The sequence below is a fragment of the Nomascus leucogenys genome, chromosome 4 (genome assembly GCF_006542625.1).
Source record: "Nomascus leucogenys isolate Asia chromosome 4, Asia_NLE_v1, whole genome shotgun sequence".
Taxonomy (NCBI): domain Eukaryota; kingdom Metazoa; phylum Chordata; class Mammalia; order Primates; family Hylobatidae; genus Nomascus; species Nomascus leucogenys.
The window spans coordinates 139,380,048-139,399,966 of NC_044384.1; the positions used below are offsets into that span (position 1 = coordinate 139,380,048).

Genomic DNA, 19,919 nt, shown 5'->3' on the forward strand with positions numbered 1-19,919 from the left:
GTACTATTTGACAAATATCATCCCATTTAACCCACATGCAATCCCTGGCAGCCACCATTCTACTGTGCTTCTATAAGTGGGACTGGGGCCTTATTTATTTATTTATTTATTTACTTACTTATTTGAGATGGAGTCTTGTTCTGTTGCCCAAGCTGGAGTGCAGTGACTCAGTCTCGGCTCACTGCAACCTCTGCCTCCCAGATTCAAGCAATTCTCCTGCCTCAGCTTCCCAAGTAGCTGGGACAACAGGCGTATGCTGCCACGTCTGGCTAATTTTTTTGTATTTTAGTAGAGACAGGGTTTCACTGTGTTGCCCAGTATGGTCTCAAACTTCTGAGCTCAGGCAATCTGCACTCCTTGGCCTCCGAAAGTGCTAGGATTACAGGCATGAGCCACCGCGCCTGGTCTGGTGCCCTTATTATAAAAGAGGCCCAAGAGAGATCCCAAATTCCTTAAACATGTGAGGACTCAGTAAGAAGCCACCATCTATGAACCAGGAAGAGGGCCTTCACCAGACACCAAATCTGCCAGTGCCTTGATCTTAAACTTCCTAGCTCTAGAAAGGCGAAATAAATTTCTGTTGTTTCTAAGCCACCCCATCTGAGAAATTTTGCCACAGCAATTCTAAAACGCAGAGAGAGCATCTTATATTTTCTGTATTCTGACAATTTGGCATCTGAAGCCTTGTTGGACATGGAGGGTCTGCCACTCGTAGAGTTAGCCAACTTCTAGAGACAGTATGCTTTTCAAATCATACTTGCCCACACTGTGCTTTTCAAACCAACCAACTCAGAGTCCACACCTCAACCACCTCCTTTATCAGGGCTTCATACTATGGGACCCTATCCACTCACCCTAATCACCCAAGTACCAGGCAATCAGGGATATTCCCTAGACTCCAGCACCTGCTAAAATTATTCCAATTTTAGCCAATCAATTTAGAGGTTTATTTTGTTAAAGTTAAGAAAAGTGGCCAACGAGACAGCCTCAGGAGGTCCTGAGAACATGTGCCCAAGGTGGTTGGGTTACAGCTTAATTTTATGCATTTTAGGGAGACAGAAGTTACAAGCAAAGACATAAATCAACGCATGTAAGATACATTGGTTCACCAGGCGCGGTTGCTCAAGCCTGTAATCCCAGCACTATGGGAGGCCGAGGTGGGTGGATCACAAGGTCAGGAGATGGAGACAATCCTGGCTAACATGGTGAAACCCCATTTCTACTAAAAATACGAAACATTAGCCAGGCATGGTGGCGGGCACCTGTAGTCCCAACTACTGGGGAGGCTGAGGCAGGAGAATGCCGTGAACCCAGGAGGTGGAGCTTGCAGTGAGCCCAGATCAGGCCACTGCACTCCAGCATGGGCGACAGTACGAGACTCTGTCTCAAAAAAAAAAAAAAAAGATATACATTGGCTCAGCCCAAAAAGCAGGACATCTCAAAGCAGGGGGAGGGGAGCTTCCAGGTCATAGGTGGATTCAGAGATGTCCTCGGTGGCATTTGGTTGAGGGAGTTATGTTCTGCCTAAAGAGTTAAAGTCAGCCTGAGTTAATTTAAGGTAAGGTAAGGTAAGGCGGGAGGGAGTGGGTGGGATTGGGGAAGCCAAAGTCCCTGTCATGTAGATGAAGCCTCTAGTTTGCAGGCTTCAGAGAGAAAAATGTGAATATCTCTTATTGGACCTTAACGCATTTCCTGCTTGCCCTGAGAATATTCTTGTCTCTAATCCTAAAGTAAAATACACATTTCTGCTGCATTAGGATTAGAGACAATTTTTGTTTTCAAATGACTACAAGAACAGTTTTTATATTTTATTTTCACATTGAAAGTCAGATTTGCATCAGCTTCAAAAAGCGTGTTATATAAAATCGTATGAGCACTGGTCAGCTGCACTTTTTTTTTCTGAATGGGCAATGGGTTAAAAAGCGTGAGACTCTCCTGAAGAGCCCTAGTAAGGGAAGGAGATTCTCTACAGAATGCAAATTTCCCCATCAAGAGACAGCTTTGGAGGGCTATTTCAAAATATGTCAAAGAAATGTATTTTAGGATAAAATACTTGTATTTTCTTTGGGGCCCACTATCTATCATGTGCTGTTATACCAGATTCAGGTTGGAATTTGGCATCTTATTGCCACAGTCTGTTTTCTCAGCCTTAAGATTGCTGTTTTAATGCCAATGCTGGTCAGTTGTGTCTAAACTCCAAAGGGAGGAAGATATAATAAGGGATCTGCAACACCTCCCACCTTCCCATCATTTCCTGACATAAGAATAGCTACTCCTCCTCTCTTTTGATTCCCATTTGCATGGAATACCTTTTCCCACCCTTTTACCTTGAGTTTATATGAATCCTGCTGTGTTAGGTGAGTCCCTTGAAGACAGTGGATATTTGGATTGTGATCTTCAATCCATTCTCCCATTCTATATCTTTCGAGTGGAGCATTTAGGCCATTTACATTCAATGTTAATATTGAAATATGAAGTACTTTTTTTCATCATGTTAATTGTTATCTAGATATGTTTTTTCATTGTGTTATTGTTTTATAGGCCTGTGAGTTTTAAGTGTGGACAAGAATGTAAAGCAACAAGAATGCTCACACATTGCAGATGAGAGTGTAGATTGGTACAACCAATTTGGAAAACAATCAGATGCTATGTATTTACTAAAACTGAATGTATGCATAGCCTGTACCCTAGCAATTTCTCTCCTAGGTATGTAACCCCCATAGAAATACCTGAACCACAACCCTATTTATAAAAGCGAAAACTGGAAACTACAAATAAGACCATCTTCACTTAGAATATTCAAATAAATTGTAATATCTTTCCCAATGTATTACAATATGCCATTGAGAAGGATAAACTACAATTATGTGAAACAGATTAATAAACTTCACAAAAGTAATGTAGTGTGGAAGATGCCAGACACAAAGGAATACCTACAATTCCATTTATAAAAAGTTCAAAAATAGATGTCAGGACCTTCCTATTAAAAGTCAGGCTATGAATTATTTTGTGTGGAGTAGTGACTGGTAGTGCCTGGGATGTTGTAATATTCTTTTGAGGGGGCAGGGTGCTGGTTACACAGGTGTGTTAAATTTGTGCAATTCATCAGGATGATGTTTACTCATGATTTGTACATTTTTTAATTGTATGTTATACTTCAAAAAGTTCTTAAGAGACTTTTTTTTTTTTTTTTTTTTGAGACGGAGTCTCGCTCTGTCGCCCAGGCTGGAGTGCAGTGGCGCAATCTCGGCTCACTGCAAGCTCCGCCTCCCAGGTTCACGCCATTCTCCTGCCTCAGCCTCTCCGAGTAGCGATAAATTAATAAAAAGAAAAATACTGAATACAAGGAATTAGAGTATTTCTGTAAGAGAGACAACAAAGAGAAATACAGCAGACACAGGAACACTGACAGGCTAAAGCCATTGTTTTAATCGAATGGTGCAACTGAGAGGGATCTGGGTTCCCAAAGGAAATAAGCAACAGCTTTCAGGTACTCACAACTATTTCCCAGTCAGTATAGGTAAATGTTTGGGGTTTACACAGCACAAACGTGTAGTATCACACAAAATATGATATTGTTCCTTTTTTAAACATTTTGGCCGGCAAGTACCGTGCAGTCGCCAACATGAAGCAAAGATTTTTTGTATGTAGGCATTGGGTCCACTTCTACCTGCCAAGAGAAACAAAGGTTAATGCAGTTAGTGTCCTGAAGTGCCATGTTGTCATGGATAAAATTAGACCTCAGACCATACTTTTCACTTTTTAATAATGAATTAGACACGATCAAAGATACTCAAGACATTTTATAGCTGGACGCCCCTTTTCAGTTGCTCTTACCTTGTTTTCCAGGGGCCCTATTATAAGCCATTATATGAATCCACAATTAGTTATATGAATTACTGATCAACTATGTGGAGTTAACAGGACCCAGCACATTCAGCTTGAGACTATTTGCTTCAGAAAGTATATTTAGACACCAAAGTCATCCCAGGAGTCTGCAGAGGTCCCATACCAGGAGGCATGCAGGGTCTGGAATAGCTACCTGAGGCAGTTTGTGATTATCAAAGTGTCAGCATAAAGAAAGAAAGATCACTGAACTGGAATTTTAGAAGCCTACAGTTCTACCCCTGTATTCCCCAATAACATTCTGCATGACTTTTTGTCAAGTGCTTAATCACAAGGTACTTAAGAAGTACCCATTCTCCCATGGGTACTTTGCACCCATGGGAGAATGAGTGTGAAATGATTTGAAATACCTGAGACAAATATAGGATTTTATTGCTAGTAATTTTTCTACACCTTAAGAACTTGGAGCCTCTGGAAACCAGAAGGTGGAGGAGGGGTAATAGGAAGGCAGTTTAAGAGGGTAAGGGCGGCCCTGAGTTGCCCCTACTGAATCATCTGCTCTTGCATGCTAAGTCTTATCAGTTTCTCCACCCAGGTGCCCCCATGAGTCCATGGATTGAACCTTTGTGGTGTGAAAATAATCAATATGGTATGGTCAAGGGCCATTAGCATGCAAACTTGCCCACCGTGTGCTCACTAGACCTCAGGCACCTTTCTGGGGACAAAGGAGTCCAGCAGAGACACATTGCAAAGTGTCCAGAGGTCCCACCATGCAGGACATCAGCCATCATCTCAGCATGGTCCTCATTCGTATCTGTATTTATTTTCTTTTTCTTTTTTTTTTTTTTTTTTGAGATGGAGTTTCACTCTTGTTGCCCAAGCTGGAGTGCAATGGCACCATCTCAGCTCACTGCAACCTCCCCTCCCGGGTTCAAGTGATCCTCTTGTCTCAGCTTCCCAAGTAGCTGGGAAAGGCATGCGCCACCATGCCTGGCTAATTTTGTATTTTTAGTAGAGACAGAGTTTCACCATATTGGCTAGACTGGTCTCGAACTCCTGACCTCAGGTGATCCACTCAACTCAACCTCCCAAAGTGCTTGGATTGCAGACGTGAGCCACCGCACCCAGCCTCATATCTGTCTCTTAAACACTTCACACTTGGTCCTTGAGTGATAGACTTTACATATGAAGGTTTGAGGCAAAGCATAGGGGCTCTCTGCTGACCCCAGAAAACCACAAGCAAAACAGTTTTGAGAACCTCCACTTTAGTGACTGAAATAGACTCTTCTCATTATCACCAAGTTCCTGGCTTCTGTCCAGAGAATGTAAATTCTGACCTCTCAAACTGATGTTTCATAGGACCTCATCATCCTATAAGTTAGTGTAATACATCTTAACCAGCTGTGTCTGTGGATTCTGCTCAGCATAAAATTTCCCTTGGCTTCTAAATGAGTGAAAAATAACATGGGTGGCTGACTGTGGAAAGCAAGTTCTAAGAGTCCTCAAAGAACAATCTCCTTCTCATCCCCAAGTCCTCCCTGTTCTTTGAAAATCTCATCTTTTTGCTCTGCCCTACTTCTACCAGTACCAACAGTCCAGCCTTCCCCTCAAACTTTACCAACTCCCCAAACCAAAATCCATAACCAGTTTCTTTTCCGAAGAGAGCCACCTCCTGTTCTATGTCCTTTGCATCTTTTCTCTATTCTCTGGACCAGCCCAGCATGTCCATCTCTGCTCACCTTCCTCCCTGTTGCAGCTTCCTTTGTCCAAGTCCTGCCTTATTCTCGCTCTTGTAGAACCTCACACCTTTTTTCCCTTTACTATTCCTAATTCTATAAAGAGGGGACTGCATTTTACCTGGTGGAACATAGAAGAGTAAGTCGAGGACCACAAGGGCCAAGAGGACACTCCTTGTGGCCATATCAATCAGCAAAGAAGCAGCTGCGATGCACGGGAGAGTCACTCTCTATGCAGCTTTGAAGAGATGGGGAGCTGCATGGCTAGTGAACCTTTTGGAACAAGAACATCTGCCTGCTCCACTGAGCAATCCAATCAGCAAAATGTCTGTTTGAACATGGCATCCCTTCATTAAAGCACACTTCCTGGGTGCCACATGCATGCTAGCAACTGCATGAACACTGTGTAGGCAGCCCTATTCTAGGCCCTGCTAGGGTGCTGTGTAGGTGTCTGTGTATCTTCATTGTACATCCACTTAACAAATGCCTATAGTTGCCGGGCGCGGTGGCTCACGCTTGTAATCCCAGCACTTTGGGAGGCCGAGGCGGGGGGATCACGAGGTCAGGAGATCGAGACCACGGTGAAACCCCGTCTCTACTAAAAATACAAAAAATTAGCCGGGCGTGGTGGCGGGCGCCTGTAGTCCCAGGTACTCGGAGAGGCTGAGGCAGGAGAATGGCGTGAACCTGGGAGGCGGAGCTTGCAGTGAGCCGAGACTGCACCACTGCACTCCAGCCTGGGTGACAGAGCTAGACTCCGTCTCAAAAAAAAAAACAAAAACAAAAAACAAATGCCTATAGTGTGCAGAGAACCATAAGGCTGCCTTATATAGTTGACAAAGAGTTTTTTTTTTTTTCAACCTTACACACACACGAAATCCAGGTAGGCATGATTCTCTCCATTTTAAAAACAAAAATAAAGAGTCTCAGGTAGAAGAAATGACTTTCCCAAGCTCACATAGATCCTAAATTGTAGCAACACGACTTATAAGCAGGCTACCCTGACTCCTATATACAGAAGTACTGAAGTATGGCCTTGCCCAATGCTGGTATAGCTGCAATGTCTTTAGGAAAATAAGAGCTCCTCAAAAACAGCATGGAAAAGCAAGTCCCCATAACACCCGCAACATGACCCGGGGAAAAACACTGAGTCTATGGCTCCCCATTGAGCATATGCTGTGTGCCGGGTAATGGGGGGCATACAAAGAATTTATGACTATGGAGGGACTAAAGTCGACAGTGTTTGACAGTTTTTGAAGTGTTTTAAGTTTTTCAACAACTTTACTGACACTGTATGAAGAACACAAAACCCAGAATTAGAAGGTCTTTCTGGTCTGGACTCTGCATGCAGTAGCTTGACAAGCTTTTAATAAAGCACTTAATTTTTACCTCACTGACCATCAGTTTTCTCACTTGTAAAGAAGGTTGTAGACCTGGCCGGGTGCAGTTGCTCATGCCTGTAATTCTAACGTTTTGGGAGGCCGAGGAGGGTGGATTGCTTGAGCTCAGGAGTTCAAGACCAGCCTGGGCAACATGGCGAAACCCCGTCTCTACAAAAAATACAAAAATTAGCCAGGCATGATAGTGAGCACCTGTAGTCCTAGCTACTCAGGAGGCTGAGGTGGGAGAATCACCTGAACCCAGGAGGTCAAGGCTGCAGTGAGCCATGATTGTACCACTGCACTCGAGCCTGGGTGACACAGTGAGACTCTGACTCAAAAGATAAAAAAGGTTGTACTCCATCAGTCCCACCTATCAGGAAGGCTTGTTCCAAGGCCAAATGAAGTAACTCTTAAGGACAGTCCTTTATAGAACATATATTTAAGGAACTGTTAGACCCATGTAACGGAAGAAGACATTTAAAACTATAGATATTGGCCAGGTGTGGTGGCATGTGCCTGTAATCCCAGGATTTTGGGAGGCTGAGGTGAGAATATCGCTTGAGCCCAGGCGTTCAAGATCATCATGGGCAACATAGTGAGACCCCCTTCTCTATTTAAAGAAATAAAACTAGAGATGTTGCTTCTCCAGCTAGAGAGTGAAATAGCCAGGACTAGGAACACACGCTTCCCTCTCTCTGTCCTTGTTTTATTCACAAGAATGCATCAAATATATGCCACTTCAATGGAGTCTTGTTTTCCAACTTCAGGATGTTTGTGATGTGGTTGAGATTGCACATCTGTGAAAGACTCATAAAGAACTGTAGAGCAGAAAATCAGTAAACAGAGAAAGAATAGAGGACCTGATTTTTGAGGAGCACAAAGAAAAAAGATCAAGCAAGCACAAATGCTCTAAGGGACTCTCCTGAGACCCCCTTTCCAACCTGCAGCATTAGGCACAGCCTGATTTGCAATCTCTCAGCTGCCATGGTCCTGATCTTCTGTTCTCCAAGCAACTCCCTCTGTCTCCAACTCAACCCTTCCCACTGTGCCATCCAGAACCACAGTTCTACTATAAACATACCTTCTACTTTATGTCTTCCCCAAGAACACTCTTCCGTCTCTGTGTCTTGGCAAAATGCTAGGTTCTTCTCTAAGGACACTGCTTCCTGGCAGCCTTGGTGACTGGAAGCTGTTCATTGACCCAGGCTCCACACACCAAGGACAAGTAAGCCCCACTTCACAATCTCCTGAACGATACCTGACATGATCCTGACACTGCCTTTCCCTCACCCTGTCCACACTTAATTGCTCATCGACATTCCGAGTTCTGCCTCTAACATACAGTTCACACTAGCCCATTTCTGTCTCCACTGCTGCCACTATGTCCATGCCATCACTGTCTGTCACTAAACTCAGTAAATGGCCTCTTAAATGGCTCCCATATCATTTTTAAATATTTACCATTTATCCAATTTATCCTCCACTTGGTAACCAAAATGACCTTTTCATAAAAACTGAAATTGATTCATGCACGTGCCCTGTGGAAAACTCTTCAGGATGGCTTCCTTTTGGGTTAAAGTGTGGATACTGGCCTGGCCCCTGGCTTATCCCCCCACCCAAGTCCTTTCATTTGTTCTGTCTCTCACTGCATTGCACCATACTGGCCTTCACTATTCTCAAACATGTCGACCTCAAAGCTTTCACATGTGCTGTTTGCACAGCCTGGAAATCTGTACAACTCACCTTCTCATCCTCACCTAACATTTAGTCTCATTTAGAGGGACACTATCTGTCTGTTCCACAGAACGGAAGAAACTCAATAAAAATTAGGCTCTCTCTTGCAAATCTCTCTCAAAGGACAATTTCTCATCCTGAGCAGGTAGAATATTAGAATTTTATATTTGTGCATTTGTTTTTCTTCGACATTGGCTTCCTCCACTTGACTACAAGCTCAATAACAGCATGGACCCTGTTCTCACATATATGTGATATCAGATCAACAAAATCCAATTTTTTTGTTAAAAAAAATGTGAGTTTTCTAGGACTGCCATAACAAAGTACTACAAGCCGAGTGGCTTAAACAGCAGAAATGTGTTTTCTCATCGTTTTGGAGGTTAGAAGTCTGAGATCATGTTGTTGGCAGGGTTGATTCCTTCAGAGGGCTGTCAGGAAAGGAACTGTTCCAGGACTCCTGGCTTCTGATAGCCACTGCATTCCTTCGTTCTGGGTGGTATTCTCCTGTGACTTCACACCATCTTCCCTCTGTGTATATCTGTGTCTGCGTCCAACTTTGCCCTTCTTATAAGGACATAGTCATATTGGATTAGAGTTCACCCTCATGACCTCATCTTAACTTGATCTATGTAAAAACCCTGTTTTCAACTAAGGTTGCATTCACAGGTGATGAAGGTTAGTACTTCAATATCTTTTGTGAGGTTAAAATTCAACCCCTAACAAGTGTTAATCTATGATCTTCCTGAGTAATCTCTATGACCCAAATGACATCAAAGCAACCAACTCTTTTTCTAGAACACTAATAATTCTTCATTTTTCTTTCACCACAATTACCCAGAAGAAAAGCCATCTATAGACTGCTTCTGCTCTCAGGCTTTTGAAAGCCACTAGAACACATCACACGACTCCACAGGAAAGCTGAGTTTAGAAATTTGGTTGTTCTTTTTTTTATACATTCTAGTCAACCTCAGATGCTATTTGCCCTCATCACTCCCCACCCCCATCCTACTCTCAGCAGAACCTGTGGCTTCCTATTTCACAGAGAAAATTGATGTCAGAAAATTTAAATTCACTTAACTTTGCACACAATTCCCATCAAAATGCCACCATCATTCTTCATGGAGCTAGAAAAAGCAATACTAAAATGTATATGGAACCAAAAAAGAGCCCACATAGCTATAGCAAGACTAAGCAAAAAGAACAAATCTGGAGGCTCCACACACCAGGGGACAAGTAAACCCCACTTCACAATCTCCTTCCAGCCCCATACCTTTTCCAGAACAATACCTGACATGATCCGGACATCGCCTTTCCCTCACCCTGTCCACATTGAATTGCTCATCAAACGTTCCCAGTTCTGCCTTCAGCATACGATTCACACTCGCCCATTTCCATCTCCACTGCTGCCACTGCGTCCATGCCATCACCTCTGTCACCAAACTCAGTAAATGGCCTCTTAAATGGCTCCCATATCATTTTTAGATATTTACCATTTATCCTCCACTTGGTAACCAAAATGACCTTTTATAAAACTGAAATTGATTTATGCATTTGCCCTGTGGAAAACCCGTCAGGATGGCTTCCACCCGGCCCCACCCTTGACATGTCAGGACTATTACAATTCAAGGTGAGTTTTAGGTAGGGACATAGCCAAACCATATCAGCATCCTCTCCAAGTATTTGCTTCTTAAGATGGATGATGTTCTTGTTCTGTATCACATCACAATCTTCCTGGATTGCTTTGTATCTTTCAGGCACATTGTCACAGTCTTTCCTACAATTCTACCTCCGCTTTTCTTGCCATAAATGCTGATGTGAGATTTGTTCCTCAATCTTATTTTCTTCTTACTCTTCTGAATCTTTCTTGTCGAATTCATCCATTTTTATGACGCTTTGACTATTGATTCTAAAATGTATATATGCAATCTCAGTTCCTCTTTTAAACTTCTCAACTGTCTACTTGGCTGCTCCACCTAGACATCCTACAGGAAGCTCAAACTCAACCTATCCAAAACATTACTCATCGTCTTCTCATCCTTCCTTCCAAAAACTCTGGTGTTTCCAGTGAACTTCACCACTGAACCCACAAACTTAAATCAGAAGCCTGCAAATTATCCTATCTACCTTTCTCTTTCTAAATTTCACAGATAATAAAAATCAAGTGTTTATTTATTTCGTATTGCTCTTGAGATGAATATTCTCCTTTTTACGCTACTGCCAATACTCTTACTTTACTTCTCACTTGATCTTGGAGTCATAAAGCCTTGTAATGGGTCTCCATGACTTTAATTTTACAACGCCATAAACCCATATTAAACAAGTGTGGACTTGATTCCCCCAGCTTAAACTCCTAAGCACAGCATTAAAACACGCTTAATGACATTATGCTAAGTGAAATAAGTCAAGCACAGAAAGACAAATACTGCATAATCTTACTTACATGTGGAATCTAGAAAAGACAAACTCAGAAGCAGGGAGAAGAATGGTGGTTACCAGAGGCTAGGGACAGGAGCGCAGAGAGGGGAGATATTGGTCAAAGAGTACAAAGTTTCATTTTGTCAAGAAGCCTGAGTAAAGACATGGGATACTCTCCCTCTCCAGAAAAAAAGAACCAAAATTGTGAATTACACCTAGGATAGAACACCTATGAGAAAACTCCAGAGTTCAACAGAGAAGTCACAGGAAACACTGGAGGCAAAGAAGGAGAAGGATGTGTGTTGGCTACGAGACTGCAGTGGCTCCCATTTGCTGGGAAAAGGTAAGTGAGAGCCTCTCAGTGGTTCACATCTCCATCTCAGACTACTGTAACCCTAGCAACAGGAGGGCTTTTTTCCCACGTGGGCCCTGAGATTAGCGTGGGTGGTGATAGGATACCTCTCAAGGGCATTGCTCCACACAGGGAAGTCATGTTGAGTTATACACATCCCCTGAGATCTAAGCGGCTGCAGCACAGTGCTATTGCAAGAGCCCAGCCTCCGCCAGACTGAATCCTGTCCTGGGAACCAACAGGCCCCACATCTTCACAGAGGAGAACCCCCACTGACATCCCCTGATGTCCACCCAGATGGCTGCAGTGGCTCGGCACTGGCTGAACCTAGTGGTGCTACAGAGTCCCCAGCACTCTAGCCCAAGTGGAGTACTACTCCCTGGGGAAAGGATGGTGCAGTGCACCCAGAAGACTCTTGCAGGGACAAAGGGAGCCCTACTGTGAGCTTTCCAGAGCCTGATAGCTCCTGTCTGGGACTGTGAGAAACAAACCTGCCCCCACCGGTAGAATGACGTCTATGCTTGGGCTCACCCCCTAGGCCACTGCAGCAGCTGCTGGTACTGCCAGAGTCAAAACAAGTTGGCCTGAGAGCTGCCTCTCTGGGCCTGTGAATAACACCCTGCCGTCACTAGCAGCACAGCCCCTGTGCTCAAGCCCATACACAGAAGGTGGGGTCTCTTCCTGTACTCCCATGCGCAACACTACAGCTGCTGCTGCTGCTGCTGGCAGCCTATGTGAGTGAACCCAGGAGCTGCTTGTCTGGGTCTGTAAATAGTGACCACTCCCTGACCAGTAGTAAGGCCTTTGTGCTTGAGCTCACATGCAGAAGGCAAGATCCCTCCGCTGCCCTGAACAACACTGCAGCCAGGAGCTGAAGCAAGCACTGCTCAGAGCCTGAGAATTTTCTGCTTAGGGCTGTGATCACCAACCTCATCCCTATCAAAAGCACATCCTGTGTGGTTTCGTGTGTGTTCTGAATACAGGCTCCCTCCCCATATACACCATGGCAGCTACTGCTACTGCTGGAAATGAAGTGTGAACTCCCAGAGCCTGAGAGCTCCTTGCAAGGGACTGTTGATAGCAACCTTACCCATACCAGCAGCAGGATTGCTGTGCTCTAGCACAACCTCGGAGGTCAGACTCTCCACTCACCACCACAGATCGCTCAGCCCCACCTACTACAGCCTATACTCCTGCACACCACCAAGGCCTTGATATTATGCCCCCAGATACTGAGCACCCCATCTGAGGACTAGGAATTACCCAAACCATTCCACCATCTCTGGCCTTTGTATACTCCTCCTAGGGACCTGAAGATGCGCCCACCTAGCCTGCTGCCAACACCACCAACCACAGCCACCCACATGTGTTGCTTAGGAGCCTAGAGACTAGCCTGCCAAGCCCATCATAGCCACCACTAACATTATGAAGTGCACCTGGGAGCCTGAGTGTTATCCTGCACCACTGCTACCCTCACTCACACCATTCATGCTGCCAAGGGACCTGAGAACCTACCCGCCCATCCAGCCCTCCACTGCCACTGCCAATACCAAGAAATCTGCCTGGAGTTGGCCCACCTGGTGCCCACATACACCACGCAGTGACCCAAGGTCAAGTATGCGTGGTCCATCGTTGTCACCACAAGGGCTTGAGGACTGGCCAACCTGGCATCCCTATCCCCAGCAAAGCCTCACCATAGCTTCCATTAGCAACTGCAGCCAAGCCACTGAGGAAATTACAGATACCACTGATGCTATTCACAGCCAAAGAAATCATGCGGAGACTATACTGCTGCATGCACCAAGAATCAAACACAGTCAATTCCTACTAAAGGTAGTAAATTGATTCACCTGGTTACACAGTCCCTTCCAGTCTGGTGCGTTTCTTGATCACTTGGGACAACCAGATCTTATTTTTCTCTCTGAACCGTTCCAGGTGCAGAAAGTAATTCCTTTACTAATCTCATGTCTAATTAGCTGGTATACGAAACCAGACGGACTCTTCCAGCTTCGGTTTGGGCTTGGGTGTTGGTCTGAAGCCATCTCTCAGAGCTTTAACGGTCACTCTAAGTCCTACCCCAATATACAGTTAGAGGAACATGGTGAATGAGTGGAGATACCTGAAGCAAGCCTCAGAAGAGCCAGAATTTAAGTCCAGCTTTGCCAGCAGCCTGAAGAACCAGAGGAATGTTATGCTCAGGCCCTTTAGTCTTCTGGGTTGAAATCCCCCAGTTTTTAAGTAGTGGGAAGCAATATAGGAAGTCATTCTTACTTTCACCCTATAACTTCCCTCGGTTCTCCCATCAGTTCTATATGGCAAAGTAAAGCCACTCTACAGCCCCAATCACCCCCCAGATCAATGGAGGGGTGTCCCCACCTCCTTCTGGAAATTATCCAGATCAATGGGAGAGGTGTCCCCATCTCCTTCTGGAAATATAGGCTCTGGGATCCCCTCATCAGACATGAGATGCTACCTCTTTGCACGGAGTCTGATCTTCCTTTTGACATAAGTGATTCCACCTGAAGTGATAGGCGTGACTTAAGCAGGGCCATGGGAATGTATCCCTGTCCTTCAGTAAGGCTGGCATCTTCAAGAACTCTCTAGGGATGGGCTGGGTATTAGGACAAAGATCCTCTAAAAGGATGGTTGTCTAGGAAAATGCAGTGAGTCATCTTTAAATCATCTGCCTTGTGTGACTATGTTCTGTCATGAAACTTGGAGCTCTGGGTCAGAGCCCCGGACACTACCCTTCTCCACTTCCAGGCTCCCTAAGCCCCAGAGATTAACCAGGGAATTTAAGGTATAGGAGCTCTGTGTACCCACTGGTATCTTCTGGGATTCATGGGATGGGGAGACAGGTCCTTGGGATTTTACTGTTCTCTAGGAAGCAGAATCTTTTCCAACTTTATTTCGTGTAGTGTTCATTACAGCATGAATACAAGATGTAGTCAATCCACAAATACAACAGCCCACAGGCATTCAGGATGTTGTACATCACAAAAGAGAAAAATCAAGACTAACAGCATAATGAACTGTTGTTTGGGAGAACTTGACCATCTGATTCTAAAATCTGTATGGAAATGAAAAGAACCAAAAATAGCCAAGACACTCACACACAAAAGAAAGACAAGTGGGAAGATTTGGCTCTGTTGGAGACAGACTCACAAATACATAGAAGGATAGATAGATAGATAGATAGATAGATAGATAGATAGATAGATAATAGATAGATCTTATTTAAAAGTTTATTAACTTATTATAAAGCTATAGCAGTAAGACAGCATGGCATTAGTGCAAGTATAGACAAATAGAACAATAGAACAGATTAAGTTTGCCAGCATCAGACTCACGCATATGTGGAGACTGATTTAAAACAAAGGTGGCACAGCTAGACAGTAGAGAAACAACAATTTTTCAATAATTTTTGGACTTGAAACAATTGGTTTTCCAAAGGGGAAAAGAAAACTAAATAGAACCCCTAATTTACACCATACACAGAAATCATCACAGGTAGTTATAGAGCTAAATGAGAAAGAAAAATAATAAAGAAAAAAGAAAGATAATATAGGAAATAGTTTTATAACCTGGGAGTAGGGAAAGGTAAGTAAGCAAGAACCAGAATATTAAGAACAGGTGTGCTTACTGTATTGGCCGGGTGGGGTGGCTCATGCCTGTAATCCCAGCACTTTGGGAGGCTGAGGCAAGTGGATCTCCTGAGGTCAGGAGTTCCAGACCAGCCTGGCCAACATGGCGAAACCCCAACTCTACTAAAAATACAAAAATCAGCCAGGTGTGGTGGCGGGCACCTATAGTCCCAGCTACTTTGGAGGCTGAGGCAGGAGAATCGTTCGAAACCAGGAGGTGGAGGTTGCAGTAAGCCGAGTTTGGGCCACTGCACTCCAGCCTGGGTGATGAGCGAGACTCTGTCTCAAATAATAATAATAATAATAATAATAATAATAATAATGAGTAGCTACAGTATGGCAGTGTGCGTGCAAAGCATTTTATAAGCTGTATCTCATTTCATCCTCAAAAAAAAACACGCAAAACCTTCCAATGCACTTTTTGAGAAGGAGATCTTGAGGCTGAGATGCTAAATAATGCATCTGAGGGTGTAGCCCTGCAAAGCAGAGTGTAGCCAGGAACGCCATGCTCCACTGCCACACCACACACTCACCGCCCTGTGGTCGCGGGCTGCCTGGGTACAAGCCTGCCTTAAGGGTCAGAACAAAATCAAAGTTAGCATCATCTTCACTCTCAGACATCCCTCATTACCCCAGGAGAGACAGGCCTAAGGGCCCTTCCCCAGGGCTGAGTCTCTGTCGCTCCAGAGAAGCCCTGTCTGGCTCCCCTCTGGACACTGTGCGTCCAACCTTGAACACGGCACTGAACCGACTCTTCTAAGGGAGAGTTTCAACTCCTCAACTCCAAAAAACAAATCTCTCCTAGAACCTTCAGAGTCTCCTAATCCTAGCCAACATTTCATATCAGCTATCTGGAGAACAAAGTCCATCAGTGAACTTTTCCAGGACTTTTTTTTTTTTTTTTTTTTTTTTTTCAGTATCTGCCTTCAGTAAGTCAGCCGCCAGACAAGGAAGCTGTCCCGTCTCCACTAGTTCTGAGCCCCTACTTTGTCTTGGTCAGGCCACTGGTTGACACATTGAGAGACTCCACGTGTTGGAACTGTCTTTCCAGGCTTAAATTCAGCCTGTGTTACCTAACACCCTTTCTCTGCGCCCCTGAGCTTTCAGTGGTGCTCCAGAGGAAAGGAGAGACAGAGCAGACATTTTCACGGTCATGTTTATATCAAAGTACATTTGAAGGGAGAGGGAAAGTGCTCAGGCCTAGGCATGGGGATCCTGGTCTTTTCTCCTGTTCTGCTGTCAGGAAACATGACAGCCTTAGCTGAGTCTCTTCTTTTCCAGCGGTTTGTAGAAAAGGAGGTAGCACTGAATGCCCCAGGGCCTTTTCTTCCTTGAATTCTGCAGTACCCTGTGATGTCCTCAGTCTGCCCCTCCAGGAAGAGTGAGGCCAGCGTCCAGCCCCACCCAGCCCAGCCCTGCTCTATAAAGCAGCCTCTCAGGCAGCCACCACTGGGAGTTCCAGCTCTGTGCCCTCTTCGGCCATGAACCTCTATCTTTCTGCATTACTCTTCTTCCTGGCAATCTTTCTGCCTTCCGGTAAGACAGTGGGTGTGGGTCTGAACATAAAAGTGGGGGTTCCCAAAGATTGAGATGCTTAAAAACCCTCTAACTATAAGCCCAGCAACAGGACACCGATATCCGACGGGCCAGCACGTTAGGGGCATGGTGAGCAGACCCCAGCTCCTGCCCTGCTCTGCTGTTGCTGCAGCTGAAAGATCTGCCAGGGCACTGGGGAGGGGGGTGGATGTCATTGTGCACACAGATCATGCAGCCACCCAGATTCCTATCTCCCCTCCAATGCCTCTGGCTACCCTGAGATTCATCTGCCTTGCTCAGATGTGATAAGAGGTGAGGTAAATCACAACTAACAAGCCATCCACCAGGAGGTGATGGCAAGCCTAGGATTCCTCCCAGCCTCATGAAGATTGATTTTTCTTTTCTGTGGTCTCTCCCCACTTCAGGAAAAGGTATGTTTGGGAATGATGGAGTCAAAGTTCGCACCTGTACTAGCCAGAAAGCCATATGTTTCTTCGGGTGTCCACCAGGATACAGGTGGATTGCATTCTGCCACAATATTCTGTCTTGCTGTAAAAATATGACACATTTTCAACCCCCGCAAGCCAAAGATCCATGGTTTCATTAAAATGATAAGTGAATGGCTCAAAGTACTAGACTCGTAATCTGTGTGTAAGGATCTTAGAGCTCGTAAGTGAGCCGTGGGCAGCAACAGAGGACCAGATTCTGAAAATTTACTGGCAAAATTCCAGAAGCATTTTGTAAAGGGACCACTGCCATGAAATGCATCCCCTATTATTTTTCCTACCCTCCCATCTCAAATCACTCATTCCTATTTCAAATTCAAATTCAGGCCAGGCACAGTGGCTCACGCCCGCCCGCCTTTAATCCCAACACTTTGGGAGGCTACAGTGAGTGGATCACTTGAGGTCAGGAGTTTGTGACCAGCCTGGCCAACATGGTGAAACCTCATCTCTACTAAAAATACAAAAATCTGCCGGGTGTGGTGGTGGGCACCTGTAATCCCAGCTACTCAGGAGACTGAGGCAGGAGAATTGCTTGAACCCGAGAGACAGAGGTTGTAATGAGATGAGATCACGACAGTGGACTCCAGCCTGGACAACAGAGTGAGATTCCATCTCAAAAAATAGTAATAATAATTCAAATTGTATTGATTAATACAAGTTCACAGGCCCAAGCGACGATATATTCTGGGCATAGACACAAGAGCTAACCACGCACCAGTCACACATTTGAGTGGTTTACATCTATTAGGGAATTTACTCCACACGATAAAATCTACAATTTCTCCCATTTTGCAGATGAAGAATATTTTCCAAGGTCACACAACAAGAGTTAGTCCCAGGTTTGAACCCAGAGAGTCTGCACGCAGTTTCTTGAGTGTAAAGTTGCACCACCTCTCCGTTAGTAAGTATGGGAATCAAGCTAGATTGTGGTTCCAATGAGGAGGCAAGAATCCAACTAGACCCACCGAATGGCAAGACCCTCAACGCTCATCCTGTGGTTTAAAGCCATCATGCTTCTGGTTGCCAAGTTGCTTTCATGGCTCTGTACTCAGTGGCTTTCATGAGTCTCAATCAGTGTCACCCTAAAATCCCACACACCGAACATGCTACTTTCAGCACTGCAGTGACACACTGGACAATACACCCATTCCAAACCTGCAGAGCTGTCTGAAGGCAGCACTGTCCAACAGTACGTCCTCACCATCCACTCCGGGGTTCCCACCTGGAGGCAGAGGCCTCGGGTCTGCATTGAGACCCTCCTCATTCTCTACTAAGAAAAGAGAAGGGTAGCTGAGTTTCAGGATCTCCCTTCTCCATGAACGTGCCTAGCAGGCACACTCTCAAAATCTGCACTGAATGCTCAGCAGGGGTGAGCTGACTGCTCTGAGCCCAGCGTCAACATCAATCACCCAAATTCCAGCAAAGAAGAAAAACCACAGATCATCATGGTCCACGAGGCGAGCCTCCGAGGGCATCATGCTTCAGCTGATCCCTTCAGGTCTGTGAGTGTGTCTACAGTGGTCCTATGGCATCAGACCACCTGCACGTGCTCATTTCAAACCACCCCCTTATAAAAAAAAAAAAAAAAAAAAACAGGGAAGGACATTGCAAAAGTTCACAAAAAAATATAAATGCAATGAAATTAACATAAAAATAGAAAATAAAAGAGAAAACTGGGTGAAGGAAAAAAGCAGATATTCTTTCACCAGATGTCAAAAGGATCTAATGCTCAAAATAGCTAAAAACCCCAACCCTTTTCTTGCAATTTCTAAGGCCATGGTCACTCCAGCCTGGTGGAGATGCTGCTCTAACTTTGACAGTGGGGTACCGAAAAGACACAAATCTCTCCAGCAGCATTCAGAGAGGACTGAAACATTTACAATTACTTTTGCTGAAAACCCACACAAGAAACAAGAATACTAAATTATCACACACAGACAGCATAATGTATTGACCCTGTAGCCCACTGAGTGTGGACTTTGAGTCAGTGGGCAGCATCTCTGAGGGGGCCACAGGTGTCAATCTCACTCTCCAAGTCCCAGGGCAGCCATGAGGAGGGTCCACAATTTAGGCTTAGAGACCTATGTCCCTAGAAATTTTACTGGGGTGAATGACAGAATCACATGGGTGCAATTGAGATATCAGTTCGTCCTGGTGCAGCAATCTGTTTCAGGACCGTGATTTGACAGAACAGCCCTGCAGAGCCCCCTTGGTTTATGGGCATATATCATATCTATTCTGTGGGGGTAAGATATATTCCCAGTACATTCTCTGTATGCTTAAGATAGCCAGAGTTAATGTCTGTTACTTGAAACCAAGAAATCTGGCCAGGTGCGGTGTCTCACGCCTGTAAGCCCAGCACTTTGGGAAGCCGAGGTGGGCAGATCATCTGAGGTCAGGAGTTCGATACTAGCCTGCCAACATGGTGAAACCCCGTCTCTACAAAAATACAAAAACTAGCCAGGCTGGTCTCGAACTCCTGACCTCAGGTGATCCATCCACCTTGACCTCCCAAAGTGCTGGGATTACACGTATGACCCACCGCAACTGGCCAAATCACATATTTTCAAAAGTACTCAGCTGTCAAATAATAATCACTGAGGACTCCCCATCCTGTGTCTGTCAAGTTACATTGAAGGGTTCAGATGTGGAGCCATGGCACTTTTCCAAAAGCCAGCATCTCTGCCTTTCAAGATCCAGGTACGCAGAAGCTCAGCTTTTGTTCAACAAACGTCAGACTCCTCTTACCATCCAGTTCCTGATTTTGC

At 44.8% G+C, this 19,919-nt stretch overlaps 2 protein-coding genes across 2 annotated transcripts; one reads left to right on the top strand and one right to left on the bottom strand.

The window, feature by feature from the left end:
- Positions 1–3,500: 3,500 nt before the first annotated feature.
- DEFB135 (defensin beta 135) lies at positions 3,501–5,767 on the bottom strand. The gene is made up of 2 exons (XM_003271448.1): positions 5,704–5,767; positions 3,501–3,670 (listed from the first exon to the last, which is right to left on the bottom strand). Exons 1-2 carry the CDS (start codon positions 5,765–5,767, stop codon positions 3,501–3,503), a joined length of 234 nt encoding a protein of 77 aa, XP_003271496.1.
- Positions 5,768–16,590: 10,823 nt separating this feature from the next.
- Positions 16,591–17,252, top strand: DEFB136 (defensin beta 136). Its single transcript, XM_004087954.1, has 2 exons — positions 16,591–16,645; positions 17,071–17,252. The coding sequence occupies exons 1-2, from the start codon at positions 16,591–16,593 to the stop codon at positions 17,250–17,252; spliced, it is 237 nt and encodes a 78-aa protein (XP_004088002.1).
- Positions 17,253–19,919: the final 2,667 nt, after the last annotated feature.